At 44.0% G+C, this 24,121-nt stretch overlaps 1 protein-coding gene and 1 long non-coding RNA gene across 3 annotated transcripts in view; one reads left to right on the forward strand and one right to left on the reverse strand.

The window, feature by feature from the left end:
• On the reverse strand, positions 1-15,891 carry DHRS4 (dehydrogenase/reductase 4). Of its 2 annotated transcripts, XM_003260659.4 has the most exons (8): positions 15,638-15,891; positions 14,352-14,529; positions 9,264-9,365; positions 3,437-3,507; positions 3,289-3,340; positions 2,855-2,989; positions 2,010-2,065; positions 1-523 (listed from the first exon to the last, which is right to left on the reverse strand). In XM_003260659.4, exons 1-8 carry the CDS (start codon positions 15,763-15,765, stop codon positions 409-411), a joined length of 837 nt encoding a protein of 278 aa, XP_003260707.2. In that variant the 5' UTR covers positions 15,766-15,891; the 3' UTR covers positions 1-408. The 2 variants fall into 2 exon arrangements, with proteins under 2 accessions (XP_003260707.2, XP_012353639.2); XM_012498185.2 differs by lacking the exons at positions 2,855-2,989; positions 3,437-3,507 and having other exon boundaries at positions 473-523; positions 15,638-15,839.
• Positions 15,361-24,121, forward strand: part of LOC105738015 — a 14,577-nt gene continuing 5,816 nt past the window's right edge. The window contains exon 1 of the long non-coding RNA XR_001113739.2: positions 15,361-15,780. This is a non-coding gene — a long non-coding RNA (uncharacterized LOC105738015). The remainder of the gene's footprint in view (positions 15,781-24,121) is intronic.

Here is a 24,121-nt window from a genome sequence, read left to right on the forward strand (position 1 = left end):
GATTCAAAGCCGCGCAATCATCTGCATTTTATTTGCACCTAATTTGCAAGTTGTTAATTTGCAACTCTGCTCCTTCCACTCCAGGTTCCTTCTCTCCCATCACCCCTCAAATTCCCCAGTGGCCCGGGCAAAAAATATCTGTTGGTCTTTGCCAAGGTAGACTCAGCCTTGTCAGCAGACCTGTCCTGTGTTCTCAGGGGAGGCATTTACCCAAGGCCACAACAACAGCAGGAATCCCGAGTAAGACGCCACCTTGACGGCAGGGAAGGCTGGATCTTTTCACAGGGCAGAACTGATTTTATGAGGTGAACAGTAAGGTGGGCAGAGGTGGGAAAGGCCGGTGGATGAATGCAGGAACAGAACCAGGAGCTAGAGCCCAGCTCTGCCCTGTGGGCTGTCTCCCGGTCCTCAGAGGCGGGATGGGGTTCCTCCACCCACCACCACTGTTTCCCCAGTGATGTAGCTGGCATCTTCAGAGCACAGGAAAGACACGATGCCAGCACAATCCTCTGGCTCGCCTAACCTGGGGAATAGGGGAAGAAAGGAAAGGAGTAAAAATCAAACAGGTCTGCCTCCCTCATCTGGGACACAGGGAATGAAATTTGCTTAATCAAGAATTATCAGATGACTTTTCAGGATCAGTGTACAAACTTTCCGCCTATCAAATAGTGTTACCATGAGGATATGCTGTTATAATTTAGTATAAGCATACTGTACTCTGCAAAAACCATTACCCATAATATTCAAATACTATAGAAACACACTGTTTTAGAGAGCTCAGGACACCAAAATCCCAAGTTATATAGATAAAATGGTGAGAAATTATTTCACTTCAAAAAAATGGTTTCACATGTGCACACACTAAAGTATCAGGGAGTCTGTGTGACAGTAAATGGTGTGTTTAAAATGATTCCATTTGTACAGGTTCAACTTAGAGACAACTTTTTCAGGAATCTATACTTGTGCCTTAAAGTCAGGTTCATTTGGTGAGAATGTGCTAATTCTTATTTTATCAGTGACTGCATAGTTAGGAGACACTTTAATCTGCCTGCCGTAGAATGCTCTAGAGGTGAGCAGAGTGAGTAACTCAAACCTAGAAGGGCTGAATTAATGGTTCTCCATTCTAGCTGTATCTTGCAATCATTTGAGAGGCATAAACAAAAAAAGAAAAGAAAAGACGAAGAAAAACAAAACCCCAGATCTTCAAGTCCTACCTTGGACCAATTAAAAAGAATCTCTGGGAGTGGGTGAGACCTGATCATCTGCAGTTTAAAAAGCTCCCCAGGTGATTCTAATGTGCATCCAGGATTGAGCTACATGGGCTAGATCATTCATTGGTGCTCTAGGATGACAATCCCCTAACTTATTAATGAGTTGTGAACCAGGCCTGCAGCTCATGTCTGACATCAGAATGGCTTTGGGAAGATTTGGGATGTCTGGACCAGTACAGAGTTAGGCATTGCTGGCATTTGTCCTTGAAGCCAGAAGCTAGAGAGAGGCAGGGAACTTAGAGGAAAGGGAGCCCGACAAAGGTGCTTGAACAGCTCACCCAGCTCACTGGGGAAGAAAGTAACTCCTTAGGCAAGGGGAGTTTGGGGCTTAGTAAAACTCTTCATTCCTTTCATTTGGATTGTAGATCATCAACCTGAGTTTTGTAAACATGTGTCATTATTCAAGGGAACTAAAAAAGCATGGTTTTGGTTTTGGTCCCTGGTCTCCATGGATGCTCAGAGGTGGACACAATCCCCCAGGTGGAGAGAGAACTCAGGGCTTCTCCCAGAGCTCTGCACTGCTGAAACCCCCGATGTCTCTGTGTTTACCTTTTGAAAGGGAAGCTGACTTCTTGCTCAGGCCACTGTAGTGATAGTGTTTATGAATTTGTGGTCTGTGAGGCAGAGGACAGCCTGCCTGTGTTATCTGTGGGACTGAGACAGTGGGCTGTGGGCTGCTAGGGACCAGACCTTTCCATCTTCATGTCTCTTAGGGCCCTTGCCCCCATGACGGTTTACCTTCTTATCCGCAGGGCTTCTTTCATGCTTTCCTCTTTTTCCTTGTCCATCCAGAGCTGCAGGCAGAAGGGAAATCTCTTTACGATTTTTTTTTTTTTTTTTTTTTTAGAGACGGAATCTCGTTCTTTTGCCCAGGCCGGACTACAGTGGCGCTATCTTGGCTCACTGCAAGCTCCGCCTCCCGGGTTATGCCATTCTCCTGCCTCAGCCTCCCGAGTAGCTGGAATTACAGGCGCCCGCCACCGCACCCAGCTAATTTTTTGTATTTTTGGTAGAGACGGGGGTTCACCATGTTAGCCAAGATGGTCTCGATCTCCTGACCTCGTCATCCGCCCGCCTCGGCCTCCCAAAGTGCTGGGATTACAGGCATGAGCCACCGTGCCCAGAAATCTCTTTATGTTTAAGAAGAGGAAAGTGAGGAACAGAAAGGGAAGAAACTGCCCATCCTCATGGTAACTGAGAGGAAGGATGGAGACAGAGACTTCCCTCTTTCACTTCCTATTTTTTTCTAGCTCCCAGCTCTCCCCACTGCCCTCATCTGTTTCATTTGTTTCAGGTTCTAGTGATGCATTTTGCTGCATCTCTCCAATTCTCATCCACGTAAGGAGGGAAGAAACAGTGTGAGTACAGTCTGAATACCTCAGTCTCCAGCCTATACCTCAGGAACGGTGTGATAAAGAGTCTGGCTTGTATAGGGCAGCTGGTACAGAGAGGGAATATGGGAAAGTCCAGGGAAGGAGAACGGAGTGGCTGAGAGCTGAGGACTCAGCTACTGGACCTCCCTGTCCAAGAAGATGGATGCCTTTCAAGGGGTCCCAGTGAAATGCAAAGCTCCCCTTCCTCACCTGCCTGCTGAAGCGAGTCTTGATAAGTCCAGGTGCTAGGCAGTTCACCCTAATGTTCCTTGGGGCCAACTCTATGGCCAGGGTCTTTGTCAGGCCCAGCAAGGCCGTTTTACTGACATTGTAAGGACTGAAGCCCTGGAGAAAGAAGAGAATGTGTTAGACTCACAGTTTCCAGGTCATTCTTGGTTCTAATAACTAGACATAAAGGGCAGTGGTCATTAGGGATCTCCTGTAAGGGAGGGGCACAGTTAGGAAACTGTCTTGTGGCTAAACCTCCCCTAGGTTATGGTTTGTGGAGGCAAGGCATCTATTTCGTGGGCAGGGACTTGGTGGTGTGATTCTAAAAGGGGACACAAACTTCCTTGGGTAACAGGAGGGGTGGAAAGATGTGGAGTGGAGGATGGGATGGAAGGGGCAGACAAAACGGTTCTTACAGGAGATGGACTGAAGGCTGCTATGGAGGACACAATCACCACTGAGCCGCCTCTGGAAAAAGAGGAGAGCTGACCATCTTCCCAGTGTGGACCACTGCCCTCAGCCCGTGTGGGTCCCATCTCACCCAGGCTCTCTCACTCTCTGTACCCTCGTTTCTCCATTTCTGGCACCACTGCCTTTGTCATCAGGGCTGGGGCCTTCACATTAATGTCCAGAGTCTGAAGCCAAGAGAAGAAGGGGAAACAGCATGAGTGAAGAGCACTGGAGGAGGCATGGCAATGAGGAGTTAGAGTGGGTTCCTAGGATGTTTGTCAGAGCTGCTGAAGACCTTAGGATGATATACTCTGCATCTTACACATGAAGCAACTGAGGTTCAGGGAGAAGTAGCTCTCACCAGCTGCTCAGCTAGATAATGATACATTAGGTTCAGGTGAGCAAAAATGGAACCTGGTTCATCTTGTTTCATAACCATCCAAGTATGATTTGGCCCAGAAGGGGCCTAAATCCTCAGGGCTCCTTTGGATTTGAGCTGTGTTTTCTCTGTTTCTTCAAAGTAGGTAGAGCCTGGAATTCTCAGCCTCCTGGACCTGCCCTAGAGTGGGCCGTGCTTCTCAGGGAAAATGTGGCCTGACCTTGGATACCTGGGGTTGTTCTAGCACTTCTCTGGCTTCTGGGCTTAGGGAGTGAGATGCTCTTGGCCCTCTAGGATGGACTGTCTGGCTAGGCATGATTAGAAAGTGGGATCATGAGGAGTCACCTTCTGGGGAAGCTGGGGGACAGGCTACAATCAGAATCCCCACAACCATAATCTAAAACAAATGTATGACCCCTGTTTACATTGTTCTAGACAACTGCTTATATTAAAATATTTCAATCTTACAGAAAAATTGGAGATAGAAATACAACGAATATCTAGATATCCTTCACTTTGATTCACCAATTGTTCACATTTTGTCCTATTTGTCCTCTCTGTAGATCTGTACAGTTTTTTAAATGAACCATTGAAACTCAGTTGCAAGTTTTCTGAAAGATTTTATATAATAAAATCAAAAATTACTAAGAACAAAAATGAAAAAAATGTAAATTAAAAAAAAAAAAACTCAGTGCTGGGCATTGTGGCTCATGCCTCTAATCCCTGCACTTTGGGAGGCCAAGATGGGTGGATCACTTTTAGGTCAGGAGTTCGAGAGCAGCCGGGGCAACATGGCAAACCTCATCTGTACTAAAAATACAAAAATTAGCCGGATGTGGTGCATGTGTTTGTAATCCCAGCTACTCAGGAGGATGAGACAGCAGAATAGCTTGAACCCAGGAGGTGGAGGTTGCAGTGAGCTGAGATAGCACCACTGCACTCCAGCCTGGGTAACAGAGCGAGGCTCCATCACAAAAATAAATAAATAAATAAAATAAAATAAGTAAACTCAGTTGAAGATATTACAATGCTGTATCTCCAAATACTTAGCATACATTTCCCAAGAGTAAGGATTTTCTTTTACACAACCATAATCTGTTATCACAACCAAGAGTTTGACAGTGATGATAATTTTATCTAATATATTGGCCTCAATTGTCCCCCAAATGTGTGTGTGTGTGTTTTAAAGTCTGGAGTTCAATGAAGGATCAGCCATTATGTTTGGATTTGATGTACTGTGATAGTTTAAAACATATACAAATTAAAAGAAAAGTTATAGACACATCTCATTTTATTATGCTTTGCAGATATTGTGTTTTTTTTTTTTTTTTTTTTTACAAATTGAAGTTTCGTGGCAACCCTGCATTAATTGGAGCCATTTTTCCAACTGCATGTGCTCACTTTGTCTCTGGGTCACATTTTGGTAATTCTTGGAATATTTCAGACTTTTCCATTATTATTATATCTGTTACAGTGATCTGTGATCAGTGATATTCCATGGTTTTATTATAATTGTTTTGGGGTACCACAAACCACACCCAGAAAAGAAGGTCAACTTAATCGATAAATGTTGTGTGTTCTGACTGCTCTGCCCCTCTCCCATCTCTCTCCCTCTCTGTGGGTCTCCATATTCCCTGAGACACATTTACACTGAAATTAGGCCAATTATTAACCCTATAATGGCTTGTGTTTAAGTGAAAGGAAGAGTCACACATCTTTCACTTTAAATCAAAGGCTAGAAACAATTAAGCTTAGTGAGGAAGGCATGTTGAAAGCTGAGGCAGGCTGAAAGTTAGACCACATGCACCAGTTAGCCAAATTGTGAATGCAAAGGAAAAATTCTTGAAGGAAATTAAAAGTGCTACTTCTGTGAACATATAAATGATAAGAAAGCAAAACAGGTTTATTGTTAATATGGAGAGAAAGTTCTCGTGTTCTGGATGGAAGATCAAACTAGCCACAACATTCCCTTAAGCCAAAGCCTAATCAGAAAAAGGCCCTAACTTTTTAATTCTTTGAAGGCTGAGAGAGGTGAGGAAGCTCCAGAAGAAAAGTTGGAAGCTAGCAGAGGTTGGTTCATGAGGTTTAAGAAGCCACCTCTGTAACATAAAAGTGCAAGATGAAGCAGCAAGTGCTGATGTAGAAGCTGCGCCAAGTTATCCAGAAGATCTAGCTAAGATCATTGATGAAGGTGGCTACAGCAAACAACAGATTTTCAATGTAGATGAAACAAGCTTCCAGTGGAAGAAGATGCCATGTAGGGCTTTAATAGCTAGAGAGGAGAAGTCAATGCCTGGCTTCAAAACTTTAAAGGACAGGATTATTCTCTTGTTAGAGGCTAATGCAGCCAATGACTTTAAGTTGAAGCCAATGCTCATTTACCATTCTGAAAATTCTAGGGCTCTCAAGATTTATGCTAAATCTACTCTGCCTGTGCTCTATAAATGGAACAACAAAGCCTGAATAACAGCACATCTGTTTATAGCATGGTTTGCTGAATATTTTAAGCTCACCATTGATAGCTACTGCTCAGAAAAAGATTCCTTTCAAACTGTTACTGCTCATTGACAATGCACCTGGTCACCCAAAAGCTCTGATGGAGATGTACGAGGAGATTAATGTTGTTTTCATGCCTGCTAACACAACATCCATTCTGCAGCCCATGGATCAGGGGGTAATTCTGACTTGAAGACTTGTTATTTAAGAAATACATTTTGTAAGGCTATAGCTGCCTTGGATACTGATTCCTCTGATGGATCTCGGCAAAGTTAACTGAAAACATTCTGAAAAGGATTCACCATTTCAGATGCCATTAAGAATATTTGTGATTCATGGGAGGAGGTCAAAATATCTACATTAACAGGAGTCTTGAAGAAGTTGATTCCAACCCTCATGGATGATGTGGAGAGGTTCAAGACCGCATCAGAGGAAGGAACTGCAGATGTGGTGGAAATAGCAAAAGAACTAGAAATGGAGCTGGAAGATGGGACTGAATTGCTGCAATCTCAAGACAAAATGTAAACGGCTGAGGAGTTGCTTCTTATGGATAAGCAAAGAAAGTGGTTTCTTGGGATGGAAACTATTTCTGGTGAAGATGCCATGAACATTGTTGAAATCACAACATGGGATTTAGAATATTATATGTACTTAGTTGAGTAAGCAGTGGCAGAGTTTGATAGGATTGACTCCAATTTTGAAAGAAGTTCTACTGTGGGTAAATGCTATCAAACAGCATTGCATGCTACAGAGAAATCTTTTGTGAAAGGAAGAGTCAACTGATGTGGCAAACTTCACTGCTGTCTTATTTGAATAAACTGCCACAGCCACCCCAGCCTTCAGCAACACCACCCTAAGTCAGCCACCGTCAATGTTGAGGCAAGATCCTCCACCAGCAAAAAGATTACAACTTCTAAAGGCTCAGATGATTGTCAGCATTTTTTAGCAATAAAGTATTTTAAAATTAAGATACATATATATATTTTAAGACATAATGCTATTGCTCATTTAATAGACTACAATTAGATGACCATTATAGTGTAAACATAACTTTTATATGCACTGGGAAACCAAAAAATTCATGTGACTCACTTTATTATAATATTCACTTTATTGTGCGGTGGCCTGGAACCAGACCCAAATATCTCCGAGGTGTGCCTGTACTCAGTTTAAAACTGACTTTCATAGGGCCTCTATTCAGACTGTTCATGAATGATACTCCTCTATTTTAAAGGCTATCAGAATCTGGCTGTGTGTGGTGGCTCATGCCTGTAATCCCAATACTTTGGGAGGCCGAGGTGTGGGGATCAGTTGAGGCCGGGAATTTGAGACCAGCCTGGGCAACACAGTGAAACCTCATCTCAATACAAAAAATTAGCCAGGCGTGGTGGCACATGCCTGTAGTCCCAGGTACTTGGGAGGCTGAGGCACAAGAATCGCTTGAACCTGGGAAGTGGAGGTTGCAGTGAGCTGAGATCACACCACAGCACTCCAGCCTCGATGACACAGCAAGGAAAAAAGAAAAGAAAAAAAAAGAAAGAAGGAAAAAAGATAGAGCAAGAGTCTGTCTAAAAAAAGAAAGAAAGAAGCCAACCTTAAATGGTTAGCAGCAAATCTTTGGGTAGTTTTGAAGAAAAGATGGTTTAAGAAAGAGAAGTTATTTTGATGATAGTTCCTAAGAAGGAAGGTTTTTGTTGTCATTGTTGTTGTTGTTGTTTTTAATATAGAGAAAAGGTCTCGCTGTGTTGCCCAGCCTTCTCTCAAACTAGTTCAAACTAGAATCAAAAACTAGCTCACTGAAGAACATTTTGGCACTCTGGTCTTTATATGTATGAAACACTGGTAAATAAATCATAGTATTTTCGCAACCTGATATTTTAGTGTTGAGAAATTTTTGATGACACCTAATATAGTTGGTATGTTTGTCCCCTCTAAGTCCCATGTTGAAATGTGATCACCAGTGTTCAAGGTGGGGCCTGGCGTGAGGTGTTTGGGTCACGAGGGTGGATCCCTTATGAATGGCTTGGTGCCCTCCCTGTGGCAATGAGTGAGTTCTCACTCTATTAGTTCATGCCAGAACTAGTTGTTTAAAAGAGACTGGTATCTCTCTCTTGCTTCCTGTCTTGCCATGTGACATACTTGCTCCCTTTTTCCTTCTGCCATGACTGTAAGCTTCCTGAGGCCTCATCAGAAGCAGATACTGGCACCATGCTTCTTGTACAGTCTGCAGTATCATAAGCCAAAACAAACTTCTTTTCTTTATAAATTGCCCAGCTCAGCTATTCCTTTATAGCAATGCAAAACAGACTAATGCAACATCAGTGTAAAAAGCAGAACCATGGGAGATCATCAAAATTAGCATTTCCAAATCATGTGGGAATATTAACCTTAATAAACAAAGACAAATACTTTAATTAAAGTGTTGTAATTAAAGAGTGTGTGTGAAATATATTACGAATATAATGTAATTATACATTTTCACATAAAACCCAATATTCTACCACTTGAATTTAGACATCTGGATCTCAGATTTTCTTGACATTGCAGTTAAGAAGAAAATAATATAGGTTTTTATTTTATTTTTTTAAAGGATGTATGTTATAAAGTGGCAACTGTTCATTTCACCATAATTAGTATTTTAAATAACTAGCAGTATTTAATATTTCCCAAAAAATAAAAAATGATTACTTTTTGTCAGCTGAAAAAGGGACAGGTGGGTGTGTAAATTTAAGTGTTGTAGTTGTTGGCATATTAGCTGCTAACGTCTCTGTTGGAAATCAACAAGGCAGAAGACCATGCCAGGGAAGAAGCCTGGGGAAGGGAGCAGACTGTGGCTAGTGAAGAGCAGATAGAAGCAGACAGAACTAGGAGCAGCAGAAATGAATGAGAAGCGCAGGGATAGAGCCATCCCCACCTGCCCTTTACAAGGTGTGCTCCAGGTGTGTGGCACGTGGCAAAGAGTCCTCACATTTACACTGCCCTTGACAAATGCATTCTAAAAGCAGATGCAGTTTGTGCTGAATGTGTTCCAAGGCCCCCCTCCCTGCTGCTTTAATCCCCTCTCACCTTGTCCCACACCTCCTCAGTGACATCCATTAGGCTTCCAAAGAAAGGGTTGACAGCAGCATTGGAGACTAGGATATCGATACCTCCATGAAGCTTCACAGCCTAGAGAGAGGGGTAAGGTCTGTACCAGGGCTGCAGTAAGTAAGGGAGGTGCGTTTACCCATGTTGATAAAAACTTCCTTCTGGGCCAGGAGCTGTGGCTCATGCCTGTAATCATGGCACTTTGGGAGGCCAAGGTGGGAGGCTCACTTGAGCTGAGGAGTTTGAGAGAAGCCTGGGCCACACAGCGAGACCTTATCTTTATATTAAAAACAACAACAATGACAACAAAAGCTTCCTTCTTAGGAACTATCGTCAAAATAACTTATGTTTCTTAAAACATCTTTTTTGAAAACTACCCTAAGATATGCTGCTAACCATTTAAGGTTGGCTTCTTTCTTTTTTAGATGGAGTCTTGCTCTGTCACCCAGGCTGGAGTGCAGTGGCATGTTCTCAGCTCACTGCAGCCTTGACCTACTGGGTTCAAGCCATCCTCTTGCCTCAGCCCCCCAAGTAGTTGGGACTACAAGTGCATGCCACCACACCCGGGCAATTTTTGTATTTTTTGTAGAGACAGGGTCTTGCCATGTTGCCCAGGCTGGTCTGGAACTCCTGAGCTCAAGCCATCCACCTGGCTTGGTATCCTAAAGTTTTACAGGCATGACCCACCAGGAAGTTGGCCTTATTTCTTTTGCAGTCTTTTCTTCCCACCTCCTATTCTTCTAAGGCTGTGTCTGATGCTCTTTTCTTTACACTTTCCCTTTGGGAAGCTCTTTCATTCTCATGATTTCAAGTCTCACCTCAAAATCTATTTCCAGACTCCTCCTCTTCCTTTCACATGGAGTTCCACCCACATTTCTCCGAGTACTTACTGTCCAGTTCTCCCTGAATAAGTTACCATTATCTCAAAGTCAATCTGTCCACACTTACCTGAATGGAAAAACTGGCTTAAATAGAGCTGAAGAAAGTTACCCTGGAGGGGACTTTGAGATCATCTATTCCAGTGTCCTTAAGGTGGAGATGATGAAACAGGTTCAGGGAATTTTCTCAAGATCATATAGTTCAGTAGTGGCACACTGGGGCTAGCTAAGAACAGGAGGCCTACTTATTCTGTGTTTGGGAGGGGTGAAGTGATTTGCTCAGGGCACAAAGCTAGTTAGTGGTGGAAGAACTGAGGTCAGTCTCCCACTTTGTAGCACAGAGCTAATTCATAAGAGTCCTCTGAAAGTGAGTTGGGGTCATTAGGAAACTGGTTGCCCAGGAGAGCCATGATGGGAGAAGATACCAGCCTGAATTTAAAGCAATTCCATATTTGGTTGTGATGTCATTTTCCCTGTCTCTGTTGCTCTCTTTTGACCTGGAGGCATGAAAGATTGAAGGCAGAAACTGAAATTTACATTGAGAAAGCCAAGAAAGGCAACATCTCACCTCCTTAATACGTTATAAGTAGATAGTGAGGCGTGTGCTAGAGTAATGAATGGCCAAGCAGAATCTGCCAACAAGGGTTTTCAGTACAAAGCCACCCTGAAACCAGACTTTGCATTTGCCCAGAACCGGCAATTTTGATGCCTTGGGCAAGTAGCAGTACATGGGCCCTTGGTCAACTTTGTGCTCCGGATTTGGCACACAGAGGGGTGTTAATAATAAGGTACACCACCTGCTAGCTTCCCATTTTTAACTAATTATTCTTGTTAACTAGGTGCTAAGCTCAGTTGTTTCTAGACGGTTGAAGGAATGCCTGGGCTGTCAACACGTAAATCTAACAAAATTTACAGTCACATAATCTTTTAAAACCAGTATTAATACTTTCTTGAACCCTTTAAATTTTGGTATCCTGGCACAAAGCCCAGTTACCTGCCTTGGCTCTGTATAAGTCTCACCAATGGACTTGTTACTAGGGAGGTGCAGAATAAGTTAATAAGTGATGTGTGCTGTGCTCAGCGCATGTGTGTTTGGGCTGGGAGAGGACAGTGGATTGCTCCAGAATCACCTGGAGACATTTTCTACTCTGCTGCATACCCCATGCCCCTCTCCTTCCAGGTCTGTCAGCACAGAGATGGGAGGAGGCTGGGTTTTGATTGAACAGAGACAGCAAACCATAGAAGATGAATGAGGCTGGGTGTGGTGGCTCACACCTGTAATCCTAGCACTTTGGTAGGCCCAGTGGGGAGGATCACTTGAGGCCAGGGGTTCAAAACAGCCTGGGAAATACAGCCCGAACTCTACAAAAAATTAAAAAAATGAACTGGCATGGTGGTGCATGCCTATAGTCTTAGCCACTTGGGAGGCTGAGGTGGGAGGATTGCTTGAGTTCAGGAGTTTGAGGTTACAGTGAGCTATGATCATGTCACTGCACTCCAGCCTGGGCAACAGAGTGAGGCCCTGTCTCTGGAAAAAAAAAAAAAGTCTTGTAAGTCTTATTCTAAATTGTGTGATCACTACACTAAAGCAGTTAGGAGCTGTGTGTTCTGTGTTCTGATAGTTATACATTTCTAAGAAAAAATAGCTGGGCGCGGTGGCTCATGCTTGTAATCCCAGCACTTTGGGAGGCCGAGGCGGGCGGATCACGAGGTCAGGAGATCGAGACCACGGTGAAATCCCATCTCTACTAAAAATACAAAAAATTAGCTGGGCATGGTGGCGGGCGCCTGTAGTCCCAGCTACTCGGAGAGGCTGAGGCAGGAGAATGGTGTGAACCCGGGAGGCAGAGCTTGCAGTGAGCCGAGATTGCACCACTGCACTCCAGCCTGGGCGACAGAGTGAGACTCCGTCTCAAAAAGAAAAAAAAAGAAAAAATATAATCAAGCAGATAGGCAGCTACTCTGGCTTCTGCTTACAACACCACTGAGAAGCTTCGTGGTGCAGATGAAGAGGCCACTGGATAGTATCCATTCTCAGGGCAATGGCTTTTCTCATTGCAGGGTAACATGCGGCAACTGGCAGAAGACATTTCAAATTGCTGACAAGTATTCTAGCATTCTCCTCTCTGACAGTGGTCATACAAACTACTTGAGAGTCATTTTTGACTTCTCTATTTCCCACTTTTTGATATGGGGTTGGAAAATCTTGGTTCGTTTTCACTAAATGTCTCTTGGGCACATCTATTCCAGTCCCACCGCCACTGCTCTAAACCTGGATGACAGCAACAACTTCCTCACTGATGTCCTGGATTCAGTGTCTTCTCTGTATATCCTTCCTACCACAGCCAGATTAGCTTTCCTAATAACCATCTTTCTCTTGCTCAAAACCTCACATGGCTTCTTATTTCCTACAAGAATGTGTAAACATATCCTTTTAAGAGGCCATATCCTTTTAAGGTCCTTAACATATCCTTTTAAGAAGCTATGGCTGGGCACGGTGGCTCACGCCTGTAATCCCAGCACTTTGGGAGGCCAAGGGGGTGGATCACCTGAGGTCAGGAGTTCAAGACCAGCCTGGCCAACGTGGTGAAACCTCATCTCTACTAAAAATACAAAAATTAGCTGGACGTGTTGGTGGATGCCTGTAATCCTAGCTACTCAGGAGGCTGAGGCACGAGAATTGCTTGGACTTGGAGGCGGAGGTCGCTGTGAGCTGAGATTGTGCCATAGCACTTCAGCCTGGGCAACAAGAATGAAACTCTATCTGAAAAAAAAAAAAAAAAAAAAAAAAAAAGGTTATGGAGGCCCATGGCCTCTATCTTTCCAATGCAGCCCCTTTCCCAGCAGTACTCCTGAGCCTGTGCTCTCCACTGTTGACTGACAGTGCTCCTCTCTTTCCTTCAGTTCCTCCTTGGCTGTCTGCTCATTTTGCAGAGTTATCTGGAACCTCATCTGTATTCCATCTGTCCATTCCCATCCATTCCTGAAGGTTTAGCTCAAGTACCACCTCTGGGCCAGGCCTGTAGGCCATGTTAAGTGAACCTGGTTGGGGCCACAGGATGTTTTTCCAGGAGGATTTTCACATTACATTGCTACTTACATGTCATATGGTTAGTGCTAATTGATCCAGACTCCCAAACGGCTCCTTCCACCATCAGGATCAAGGCCCCAGTCTTGGGCTCTGTCCACCAGCCTAGGCCAAGCTTTTTTGGACTCACATTTGTGACCTTCTCGGACTCATATTTGGCTCTTTCCAATGCACATTTGGGCATTTGCCAGACAGTTCCTTAAAAATGGAATTACCCTATTCTGTCTACCATACTACTGTCTACTATTGCTTAAGATCCTCCTCTTCTAAGAATTTTATGCAAATTATTTCTGCCAACCTTCCAGTCTGTTAGCACAATCCTGTACTTTCCATTTTTGGGTAGATTCTCCCTTCCACTCTGGGAAATAAAGTGTGTGCCCTGAGCCTCAAGGGAAGAGGAGCTTGCTTTGCTGGATGGTTCATATTTGCTTCTGCAGCTGCAAGGCTAGTGTCCACTACTAGTTATGACACTGACTTACATACTTTCTTTGAGACTAAAGTCCAGTACCTGGTAGTCCACAGGCAGCCAATAAAGGAAGGGAGCTTGGGAGGTCTGGGTCTTTCCTTACTGGCTGTGGGACCTTGGGAAGTTGCTCCAGCTATCTGAGCCAGGGTCTGCAGAATGAGAGAATAGTCCTTGCCTTCCTTGGGTTGTTGTAGGCTCTAGAGATAACCTGTGTAAGGCTCTGAACACAGGAAATTGCACATAGTAAGTGGCTGAAACATGGTGGGCTGCTTCCTGAGGTTCCCAGGGACTTGACTCTATAAGCTGAAGAATAGGGGATTGTTTATTAGCTCATGGGTGGGAACATCTATTTTGTGATTGTATTTACCCTTCACATCTGTTCAATTAGATTGAAAATTACTGGAGAACCAGTACCAGCTGTTTCTTTGGGGTACTCAAGGGATGATGCAGGGTTGAAGCGTTAGAATGTTTTAAAATTCTCTGACTGAGATGGGATGATTCTCCAACGTTAGTATATGGACATAATAGAAAGGCACACAGTAAAAATGCGCTGCTGTCCAGGAAAGCAGGGAAAGAGGCTCAGGCTGGCTCCCTTTTCCACCTCCTGGCTCTGTGCCCATTTCCCTGCAGCTCACTGTGGCCACCAGCCGCTCCCGGTCCTCCGCCTTCCCCACATGGCACACGGTGCCCGTCACGCTCAGCCCCTCTCCCTGCAGCGTGGCCACCGCCTGGTCTACATTCTGCTGCTTCCGGCTGCTGACGACCACGTGGGCCCCGTCCTGGGCCAAACGCCGGGCGATGGCGAAGCCGATCCTGTGAGCAGAAAGAGACAAAAACTGACAAGGCCTGTGCAGGGGAAGAGGTCAACAGCATGAGCTCTGACTGCCCGGGTTTGAATTCTGGCTCTTTCTCTATATGACCTCCACGTGTCCCTACTATGTGTAAAACAGGCTTAATGGCACAGCCATTTTTGGCACTCATTTACTTATTTTTATTATGACCTGGACCACAGCCTCAGTTTCCAAGAACTGACATCACTTTCTACAGTTCCCACCATGGGTGACAGGCTTCATCTCCTGTTGGGACTGAGAGGTGAGAAATAAGCTGGGTGTGCAGCAGCAGCAACTTCCGTGATTTGAGGGTCTCACTAAGAACAGCCCTGCCCCCGGGTTTCTTTCTTACTCGTCTACATCATTCTTAAAATTCTATCCTTAGTTATTTTTTGGGGTGCATGTGAAAAGATGGTCTCAGTCAAAAATGTAAATATTGCCTTGGGAGGAAGAGTTACACATTCTTCACTTGTCAGTCATTAGCATTTTACCTACATTTGTATTTTAGCTTTGTGAAGAGTTGGTATCTAGCAAAGTCCTGTAGAAATGAGAACCAGGACAGACAAGGGTGGTGGGTGAGAAACAGGCTGGGCAAGGTAGGCCCAGATGTACCGACCTAAACAAAAATCTTGACACATGGCTCTTGTGTCCCATCTAGGTATGGGGGAGGGGTTCCGGGAGACTTTCCGGTGCCCAAATGGAGTGTCTGGTACATTTTCAAAGTGCTGGAGGCCTTGGGATAGGATTTTGAAATCCAGATTTCCTTGGATTTCCAGTTTCTGGTCTTCCCGGACGCTAGGTGGGGCTGGTTGACTGGGGCAGCCCAGAACACTGGGGAGACTAGCTCGATGGGGCTGCACAGAGGTGGCACAGTTGTGCCAGAGGCAGCAGGGACACGAAGGCAGGCAAGGGAGGGTGCAGGGCCAGGGGATTCGGAGGGGCTTCAGGCGGACCACGTGGCTAATTTTTTCCAGGGCCAGACTTTGGCAGCATGTAAGGTCTGAGGACAGGGGTACCAGAGGCCGAGGATGAGAGGCCAGTGCCTGTTTCCAGGCAGCCAGGGCCTCAGAAACTCCGGTCGGAGCACTCACCCGTCGGTGGAGGCGGTTACCAGGGCTACCTTATTCGCGAGCGGGTCCCGGCGGGTCATCCCGGAGCTGGCCATCCGCACCGAATTCCAAGCCCGGGCACAGAAACCTAGCAACCCCGCCTTGTGCATGGCTCAGACCAGCAAGTATGGTTTCTACTCTTCCCAGGGGCAGTGACAGAGAGTAGGGCGAGGGGCAGGACGAAGGGCGGGCCACTTCCCTGCCCGCCCCGCTCCCCGCCCTGGTACCGCTGTGAGCGGTCTGTGGCCCTGGGCGCCTCCCTCCGCCGCGGCGCCCCGCAGCCAGCTACCTTCCGCCCGACTGGGGCTTGCCTTCCCGGGCTGGCGGGTGATCAAAGCGCTCTCCGTTCAAGTTGCCTGTAGGGCTCGCCCCTCCCCTGGCCCCCGCAGGAACCCCCAGACTTTGGCTGCTGACCTTCTGCATCTGCTTGCCCACCTTTTCTTCTCGGGGAAGTTTTGAGTTGGTTGCTTTTGCTTCTTCGGAATTCCTTCTCCAAGAAAGTCTGGGTCTATGTATGAGACAGCCCACAGGAGGGCAAATGTTTTGAGACTGCCCATGGAGGTGAGGCCTGTGGTCCCCATGGAGTCCACCAGGTGAGGCTGGAGGAGCCTGGGAGAGAGACGTGATAGGGAGTAGCTGCACCAGGCCTGGCACTGCCCTTCACTCTGCCCAAGGTCTCCATCTTCTCGGGCTCTAGAGGGCAGACTATGGTCATTGGCCTAACAGGATCTCATATCCGTCGCCAAAGGGACTTCCTCCTTTACAGGGGCTAAGTGGTAGCGAGGAGGCTGGAGAGTCCTTCAAGCAGTGGTGGAAATGCAAAGAACTCCGGGCACTCAAGTTCTCCCTAATCACTCTGTCCCCAGGTCTTAGCCTCCATCCTAGTTCAATAAATATTTATTGAATGCAAAATCTCCTTATGAACTGTAAGCTACTAAGCACATAGTAGTTACTGCCACCATGTAGTGATTATTATTGGTGCCCTGGGTCAGACTTTTCACCTGTAAATTACTGAGGGTATGGAGTAGATGATGAATAAAGTCCTTGCCAGCCATAAATTCTGTGTCCAACACTTCAGTCTCCACTTCTGCCAAGTGGGCTAAAGTGATCTCCCTCCTGGGTTTCTGGGAGAATGAATAAATCTGGATGGCTTATGGTACACTGTAGAAAGGCCCCAACAGACCCAAATGTAAGTATCTGAATTGGTTTAACCCACTGGCCTCCAAAGCCAGACTGAGAAGCAGTGCTGGTTCATGGCAACGTTTTCACTAGTTCAAGGCAAAATGAGAAAAGGAAACACATTACAGTGAGTTTCATAAAGCTAAGCTTATTTAACAGTCCTTTAATGTGGTGTATACATTTGCTCCTTTTCGTGTGTGTGTGTTAGTGTTTTCTTTCAGAAAAGATGAAAGCAGATGGGTAGGTTTAGAGATGTGTTGTTGGTGAAATCACCAGTTTGGCAGCCTTATGCCAGTCCCTACAATTAAAGGGGAAAGAATCCTGGTTTGTGAAATCCAGTTCTAGGCATGACTTTTGAATAGAATTCATGTTTGCTCAAGATTCATTTAGTATATGTGCAGGTCAGCTGAGCAGCTGAAAAAGAGTTTCCACATTCAAAAGGGGGTGTGTGGCGAGCAAGTAATAGAACGGCCTGCACTGGATTGATGGTGTTTTTCCCAGCCAAGAAGTTACAGCTGCAGTCCTCTGCTTTGCTACTCGGCACATCCCGATGAGACAGGAGAGCTTCAGTATCATTTTCCCCATGTCCAGGGAAAGCTGACTCTGACTGGTGCTCCTCACTCTGAGCCTCATGAATTATTGACAGGCTGGAAGTGCCACACTCCTTGTCCTCTTGCACTGTTTGGAGCTAGTGCACTGTGGGAACCCTTCCCGGGGCTCTCCATCTGTGTGTGGGGCTGGGGTGAGGGTACACAGGAGGACTGCTGTGGGGGTTCTCAGGGCTTGGTTCAAAGGGACAGGCCTGCAGGGGGCGTTCAATCTCTCCCCCTCTTCAGAGGTAGACAGGTGGACTTGGGCTGAGGTTGGCAGGAAGGTGAGGAAGACTACACTTCAAAGAGCAAAGGATTCTGGGAAGAGAGAATTGTGGCTTGGGCGCTTGGTGAACATCACATGGCCCTTCCTTGTGTGGGCAGGGTTGCTATTTGGCCTCTAGCACTATTTCTTTTGTGGAGAGCACAGGGGACATTAGGGAGGGGGCCTGTGAGCAGAAAAGGATAGAAGGAAGTCAAGAAGTGTGGGAATCTCTAGCACTACTGCTCATCAAGCTCGCTTATTGGAGATAAGAACAGGAAATCTTGGGCTGGGCATGGTGGCTCATGCCTGTAATCCTCTTTACTAACAACATGAAAATTAGCTGGGTGTGGTCAGAAGTTCTAGATCAGCCTGGCCAACATGGTGAAACCTCGTCTCTACTAAAAATACAAAAACTAGCCAGGCCTGGTGGCATGTGCCTGTAATCCCAGCTACTCAGGAGGCTGAGGCAGGAGAATTGCTTGAACGTGGGAGGCAGAGGTTGCAGTGAGCCAAAATCATGCCACTGCACTCCAGCCTGGACAGCAGAATGAAAGACTCCATCTCAATAAATAAATAAATAAATAAATAAATAAAATAACGGGAAATCTTTCAGGGAAATACACGTGTATGTGGGGTATCTCTTTGAAATGGGAACTGTAATAGGCAATGGGATTGTTCTTATATGGAGGCGGTAACATCTGCCTATCTTGAGGGCCAAATGCCTCCATGATTGAGGGCTCTACTCCCATCCTTTTCAAGGGCTGCCTGTGGTCCAGAAGAGAATTCACCTGGGGTGGAATTTAATTCTTGCATTTTGCAATAGCTGTCCTAGATTGACAGTCGAGTCCTGCATCACTGACACAAGTCAGGATTAGGCAATGTGGGAGGGCTGGTGTGGGGTTAGGACAACTACCAAGCAGAGAAAGTAATAGTAATAGTAACTAGCAAGCAGAGAAAGTAATGTTAACAGTATTTATTGAGCACTTCCTTACTAAATGCTGGCAAGCGTTAAATGCTTTTTAGAAATTTTATTGAATATTTTTAATCTGGTGAAATGGGTGTTTTAATGTAGGGAGCCAAAGGCCTGAGGGTCGTGACCTACTCAGCATTCCACTGAAGGCTGTATGATCTAACAACAAACTGTTTATCATGAATGCAGAATGTGGGCAAACTCACTTCTGCACCTGCCACCAGAAGGTTTGCTGAGGGCAATGACTCCTTGGTGCTGTGCTCCTTGAGGTTATCTACTGGAACATCTCTAGACTACTGTTCAAAGAATGCAGTCATGCAAGCCTGCACTAAGTCAAGCAGCTGACTGACAACTACCCCCTTCTCCCTATCTCCTTTACTCAATAAATATGAAGGGCTATAGACGCTCAGGGCCCTTGTTCACTAGAAGCAAGAAGCCTCCTGACCCCTTCTTCCAAATACACTCTTTTGTCTTTGTCTTTATTCCCACGTTCATCTTCTTTTGTTAAGCCCACCAAGAACTGTGGCATTTTAACTTCTTCTTCTTTTTTTTTTTTTTTAAACAGAGTTTTGCTCTGTCACCAGGCTGGAGTGCAGTGGCACAATCTCAGCTCACTGCAACCTCTGCCTCCTGGGTTCAAGTGATTCTCCTGCCTCAGCCTCCAGAGTAGCTGGGACCACAGGCACATACCTCCTCACCCAGCTAATTTTTGTATTTTTAATAGAGACGGGGTGTCACCATGTTGGCCAGGATGATCTCGATGCCTTGGCCTGGTGATCTTCCTGCCTTGGCCTCCAAAAGTGCTGGGATTTCAGGTATGAGCCACTGCACCCAGTCAGGTGTTTTAAATTCTCTATGTGAAATCAGAGTGACTGATGACAACCTCGACCACTGTGTGTGTTGTATAGCTACACTTCAGTTTTCTGGCATTGTGGGGCAATCCATAGTTTTCATAGAAATCAATTTTCTCTTAACTGGAATTTAAACTTTCAGGATCAGTGTGTTTTTCAAATCAACACATCTATTCATTAAATTATAAAAATAACACATGCTTATTATTTTAAAAAGGGACAGAAAATTATTTGATAAGTAAAAGGTAACTCTTCCCTATGGTTCTTTTACCTTCTTCCCATATAGCTCTTGGCTTTGTGTATCCTTCCAGAAGTTTCCTATACATTTACATGCATTTTTCTTTTAAAAATTGTTGCCACAATTGAAATGACACTATACATACTGTCCTTCAAATTTCTTTTCTTTTCTTTCTTCTATGCTCCAATCCCCACTTTTTGATTTCTTTTTTTAAATAATTATACTTTAAGTCCTGAGATACATGTGCAGAACGTGCAGGTTTGTTGCACAGGTGTACATGTGCCATGGTGGTTTTCCGCACCCATCAACCCGTCATCTACATTAAGTATTTCTCCTAATTCTATCCCTCCCCTAGCCCCCCAACCCCTGAAAAGGCCCTGGTGTGTGATATTGCCCTCTCTGTGTCCATGTGTTCTCATTGTTCAACTTCCACTTATGAGTGAGAGCATGCAGTGTTTGGTTTTCTGTTCTTTTGTTAGTTTGCTGAGAATGATGGTTTCCAGCTTCATCCAGGTCTTTGCAAAGGACATGAACTCATCATTTTTTATGGCTGGATACTATTCCATGGTGGATATGTGCCACATTTTCTTTATCCAGTCTATCATTGATGGGCATTTTGGTTGGTTCCAAGGTTTTTCTGTTGTGAACAGTGCTGCAATAAACATATGTGTGCATGTGTCTTTATAGTAGAATGATTTATAATCCTTTGGATATATACCCTGTAATGGGATTGCTGGGTCAAATGGTATTTGTAGTTCTAGATCCTTGTGGAATGGCCACACTGTCTTCCACAATGGTTGAACTAATTTACACTCCCACCAACAGTATAAAAGCGTTCCTATTTCTCCACATCCTCTCCAGCATCTATTGTTTCCTGACATTTTAATGATTGCCATTCTAACTGGTGTGAGATGGTATCTCATTGTGGTTTTGATTTGCATTTTTCTAATGAGCAGTGATGATGAGCATTTTTTCATGTTTCTTAGCCGCATAAATGTTTTCTTTTGAGAAGTGTCTGTTCACATTCTTGGCCCACTTTTCGATCGTTTTTTTTTCTTGCAAATTTAAGTTTTTTGTAAATTCTGGATATTAGCCCTTTGGCAGATGGATAGATTGCAAAAATTTTCTCACATTCTGTAGGTTCTCTGTTCACTCTAATTATAGTTTCTTTTGGTGTTCAGAAGCTCTTTAGTTTAATTAAGTCCCATTTGTCTATTCTGGCTTTTGTTGCCATTGCTTTGGGTATTTTAGTCATGAAGTCTTTGCCCATGCCTATGTCGTGAATGGTATTGTCTAGGTTTTCCTCTAGGGTTTTTATGGTTTTAGGTCTTATATTTAAGTCTTTAATCCATTTTGAGTTAATTTTTTTATAAGGTGTAAGGAAGGGGTCCAGTTTCAGTTTTCTGCATATGGCTAGCCAGTTTTCCCAACACCATTTATTAAATAGGGAATTTTTCCTTATTGCTTGTTTTTGTTAGGTTTGTCAAAGATCAGATGGTGGTAGATGTGTGGTGTTGTTTCTGAGGCCTCTGTTCTGTTCCATTGGTCTAGATATCTGTTTTGGTACCAGTACCATGCTGTTTTGGTTACTGTAGCCTTGCTGTATAGTTTGAAGTCAGGTAGCATCATGCCTCCGGCTTTGTTCTTTTTGCTTAGGATTGTCTTCGTTATATTGGCTCTTTTTTGGTTCCATATAAAATTCAAAGTAGTTTTTTCCAATTCTGTGAAGAAAGTCAATGGTAGCTTGATGGGGATAGCATTGAATCTATAAATTACTTTGGGCAGTATGGCTATTTTCACGATATTGATTCTTCCTATCCATGGGCATGGAATGTTTTTCCATTTGTTTGTGTCCTCACTTATTTCCTTGAGCAGTGTCTGTATTTCTCCTTGAAAAGGTCCTTCACATCCCTTGTAAGTTGGATTCCTAGGTATTTTATTCTCTTTGTAGCAATTGTGAATGGGAGTTCACTCATGATTTGGCTCTCTATTGTCTGTTATTGGTTTATAGGAATGCTTGTGATTTTTGTATGTTGATTTTGTATCCTGAGACTTTGCTGAAGTTGCTTATCAGCTTAAGGAGATTTTGGGCTGAGATGATAGGGTTTTCTAAATATACAATCATGTCATCTGCAAACAGAGACAATTTTACTTCCTCTCTTCCTGTTTGAATTCCCTTTATTTCTTTCTCTTTCCTGATTGCCCTAACCAGAACTTCCAATACTATGTTGAATAGGAGCTGTAGTTGTGAGAAGGCATCCTTGTCTTGTGCCATTTTTCAAAGGGAATTTTTCCAGTTTTTGCCCATGCAGTATGATATTGGCTGTGGGTTTGTCATAAATAGCTCTTATTATTTAGAGATATGTCCCATCAATAACTAGTTTATTGAGAGTTTTTAGCATGAAGGGGTGTTCAATTTTATCGAAGCCCTTTCTGTATCTATATAATTAATCATGTGGTTTTTGTCATTGGTTCTGTTTATGTGATTGATTACGTTTATTGATTTGTGTATGTTGAACCAGCCTTGCATCCCAGGGATGAAGTCGGCTTGATCGTGGTGGATAACCTTTTTGATGTGCTGCTGGATTCGGTTTGCCAGTATTTTATTGAGGGATTTTGCATTGATTTTCATCGGGGATATTGGCCTAAAATTCTCTTTTTTTGTTGTCTCTCTGCCAGGCTTTGTTATCAGGATGATGCTGGCCTCATAAAATGAGTTAGGGAGGACTCCCTCTTTATCTATTGATTGAAATAGTTTCAGAAGGAATGGTACCAGCTCCTCTTTGTACCTCTGGTAGAATTCAACTGTGAATCCATCTGGTCCTGGACTTTTTTTGGTTGGTAGGCTATTAATTATTGTCTCAATTTCAGAACCTGATATTGGTCTATTCAGAGATTCAACTTCTTCCTGATTTTGTCTTGGGAGGGTCTATGTGTCCAGGAATTTATCCATTTCTTCTAGATTTTCTCTATTATTTGTGTAGAGGTGTTCTCTGGTGGTAGTTTGTATTTCTGTGGGATGGGTGGTGATATCCCCTTTGTCATTTTTTATTGTGTACATTTCATTTTTCTCTCTTTTCTGCCTTATTAGTCTTGCCAGCGGTGTATCTATTTTGTTGATCTTTTCAAATAACCAGCTCCTGGATGCGTTGATTTTTTGAAGGTTTCTTTTGTGTCTCTATCTCCTTCAGTTCTGCTCTGATCTTATTTATTTCTTGTCTTCTCCTAGCTTTTGAATTTGTTTGCTCTTGCTTCTCTAGTTCTTTTAATCGTGATGTTAGGGAGTTCATTTTAGATCTTTCCTGCTTTCTCTTGTGGGCATTTAGTGCTATAAATTTCCCTCTACACACTGTTTTAAATATGTCCCAGAGATTCTGGTATGTTGTGTCTTTGTTCTCATTGATTTCAAGGAACATCTTTATTTCTGCCTTCATTTTGTTATTTACCTAGTAGTCATTCAGGAGCAGGTTGTTCAGTTTCCACGTAGTTGTGCAGTTTTGAGTGAGTTTCTTAATCCTGAGTTCTAATTTGATTGCACTGTTGTCTGAGAGACAGTTTGTTGTGATTTCTGTTCTTTGACATTTGCTGAGGAGTGTTTTACTTCCAATTGTGCGGTCAATTTTAGAATAAGTGTGATGAGGTGCTGAGAAGAATGTATATTCTGTTGATTTGGAATGGAAAGTTCTGTAGATGTGTGTTAGGTCTGCTTGGTCTAGAGCTAGTTCAAATCCTGGATATCGTTGTTAATTTTCTGTCTTTTTGTCTGTCTAATATTAAAAGTGGGGTTTACAGTTTCCCATTATTATTGTGTGGGAGTGTAAGCCTCTTCGTAGGTCTGTTTGAACTCTCTTTATGAATCTGGGTGCTCCTGTATTGGGTGCATATATATATTTAGGATAGTTAGCTCTTCTTATTGAATTGATTCCTTTACCATTATGTGATGGCCTTCTTTGTCTCTTTTGATCTTTGTTGATTTAAATTCTGTTTTATCTGAGACTAGGATTGCAACCCCTGCTTTTTTTCACTTTTTGTTTGTTTGGTAGATCTTCCTTCATCCCTTCATTTTGAGCCTATGTGTGTCTTTGCACGTGTGATGGGTCTCCTGAATACAGCACACTGATGGGTCTTGACTTTTTTTTTTTTTTTGAGACAGAGTCTCACTCTGTCACCCAGGCTGGAGTGTAGTGGCGCAATGTTGGCTCACTGCACATTCCACCTACTGGGTTCATGCCATTCTCCTGCCTCAGCCTCCCATGTAGCTGGGACTACAGGCTGGTGCTACTACGCCTGGCTAATTTTTTGTATTTTTAGTAGAGACGGGGTTTCACCGTGTTAGCCAGAATGGTCTCGATCTCCTGATCTCATGATCCACC

The sequence above is a fragment of the Nomascus leucogenys genome, chromosome 22a (assembly GCF_006542625.1).
Source record: "Nomascus leucogenys isolate Asia chromosome 22a, Asia_NLE_v1, whole genome shotgun sequence".
Classification (NCBI taxonomy): Eukaryota; Metazoa; Chordata; class Mammalia; order Primates; family Hylobatidae; genus Nomascus; species Nomascus leucogenys.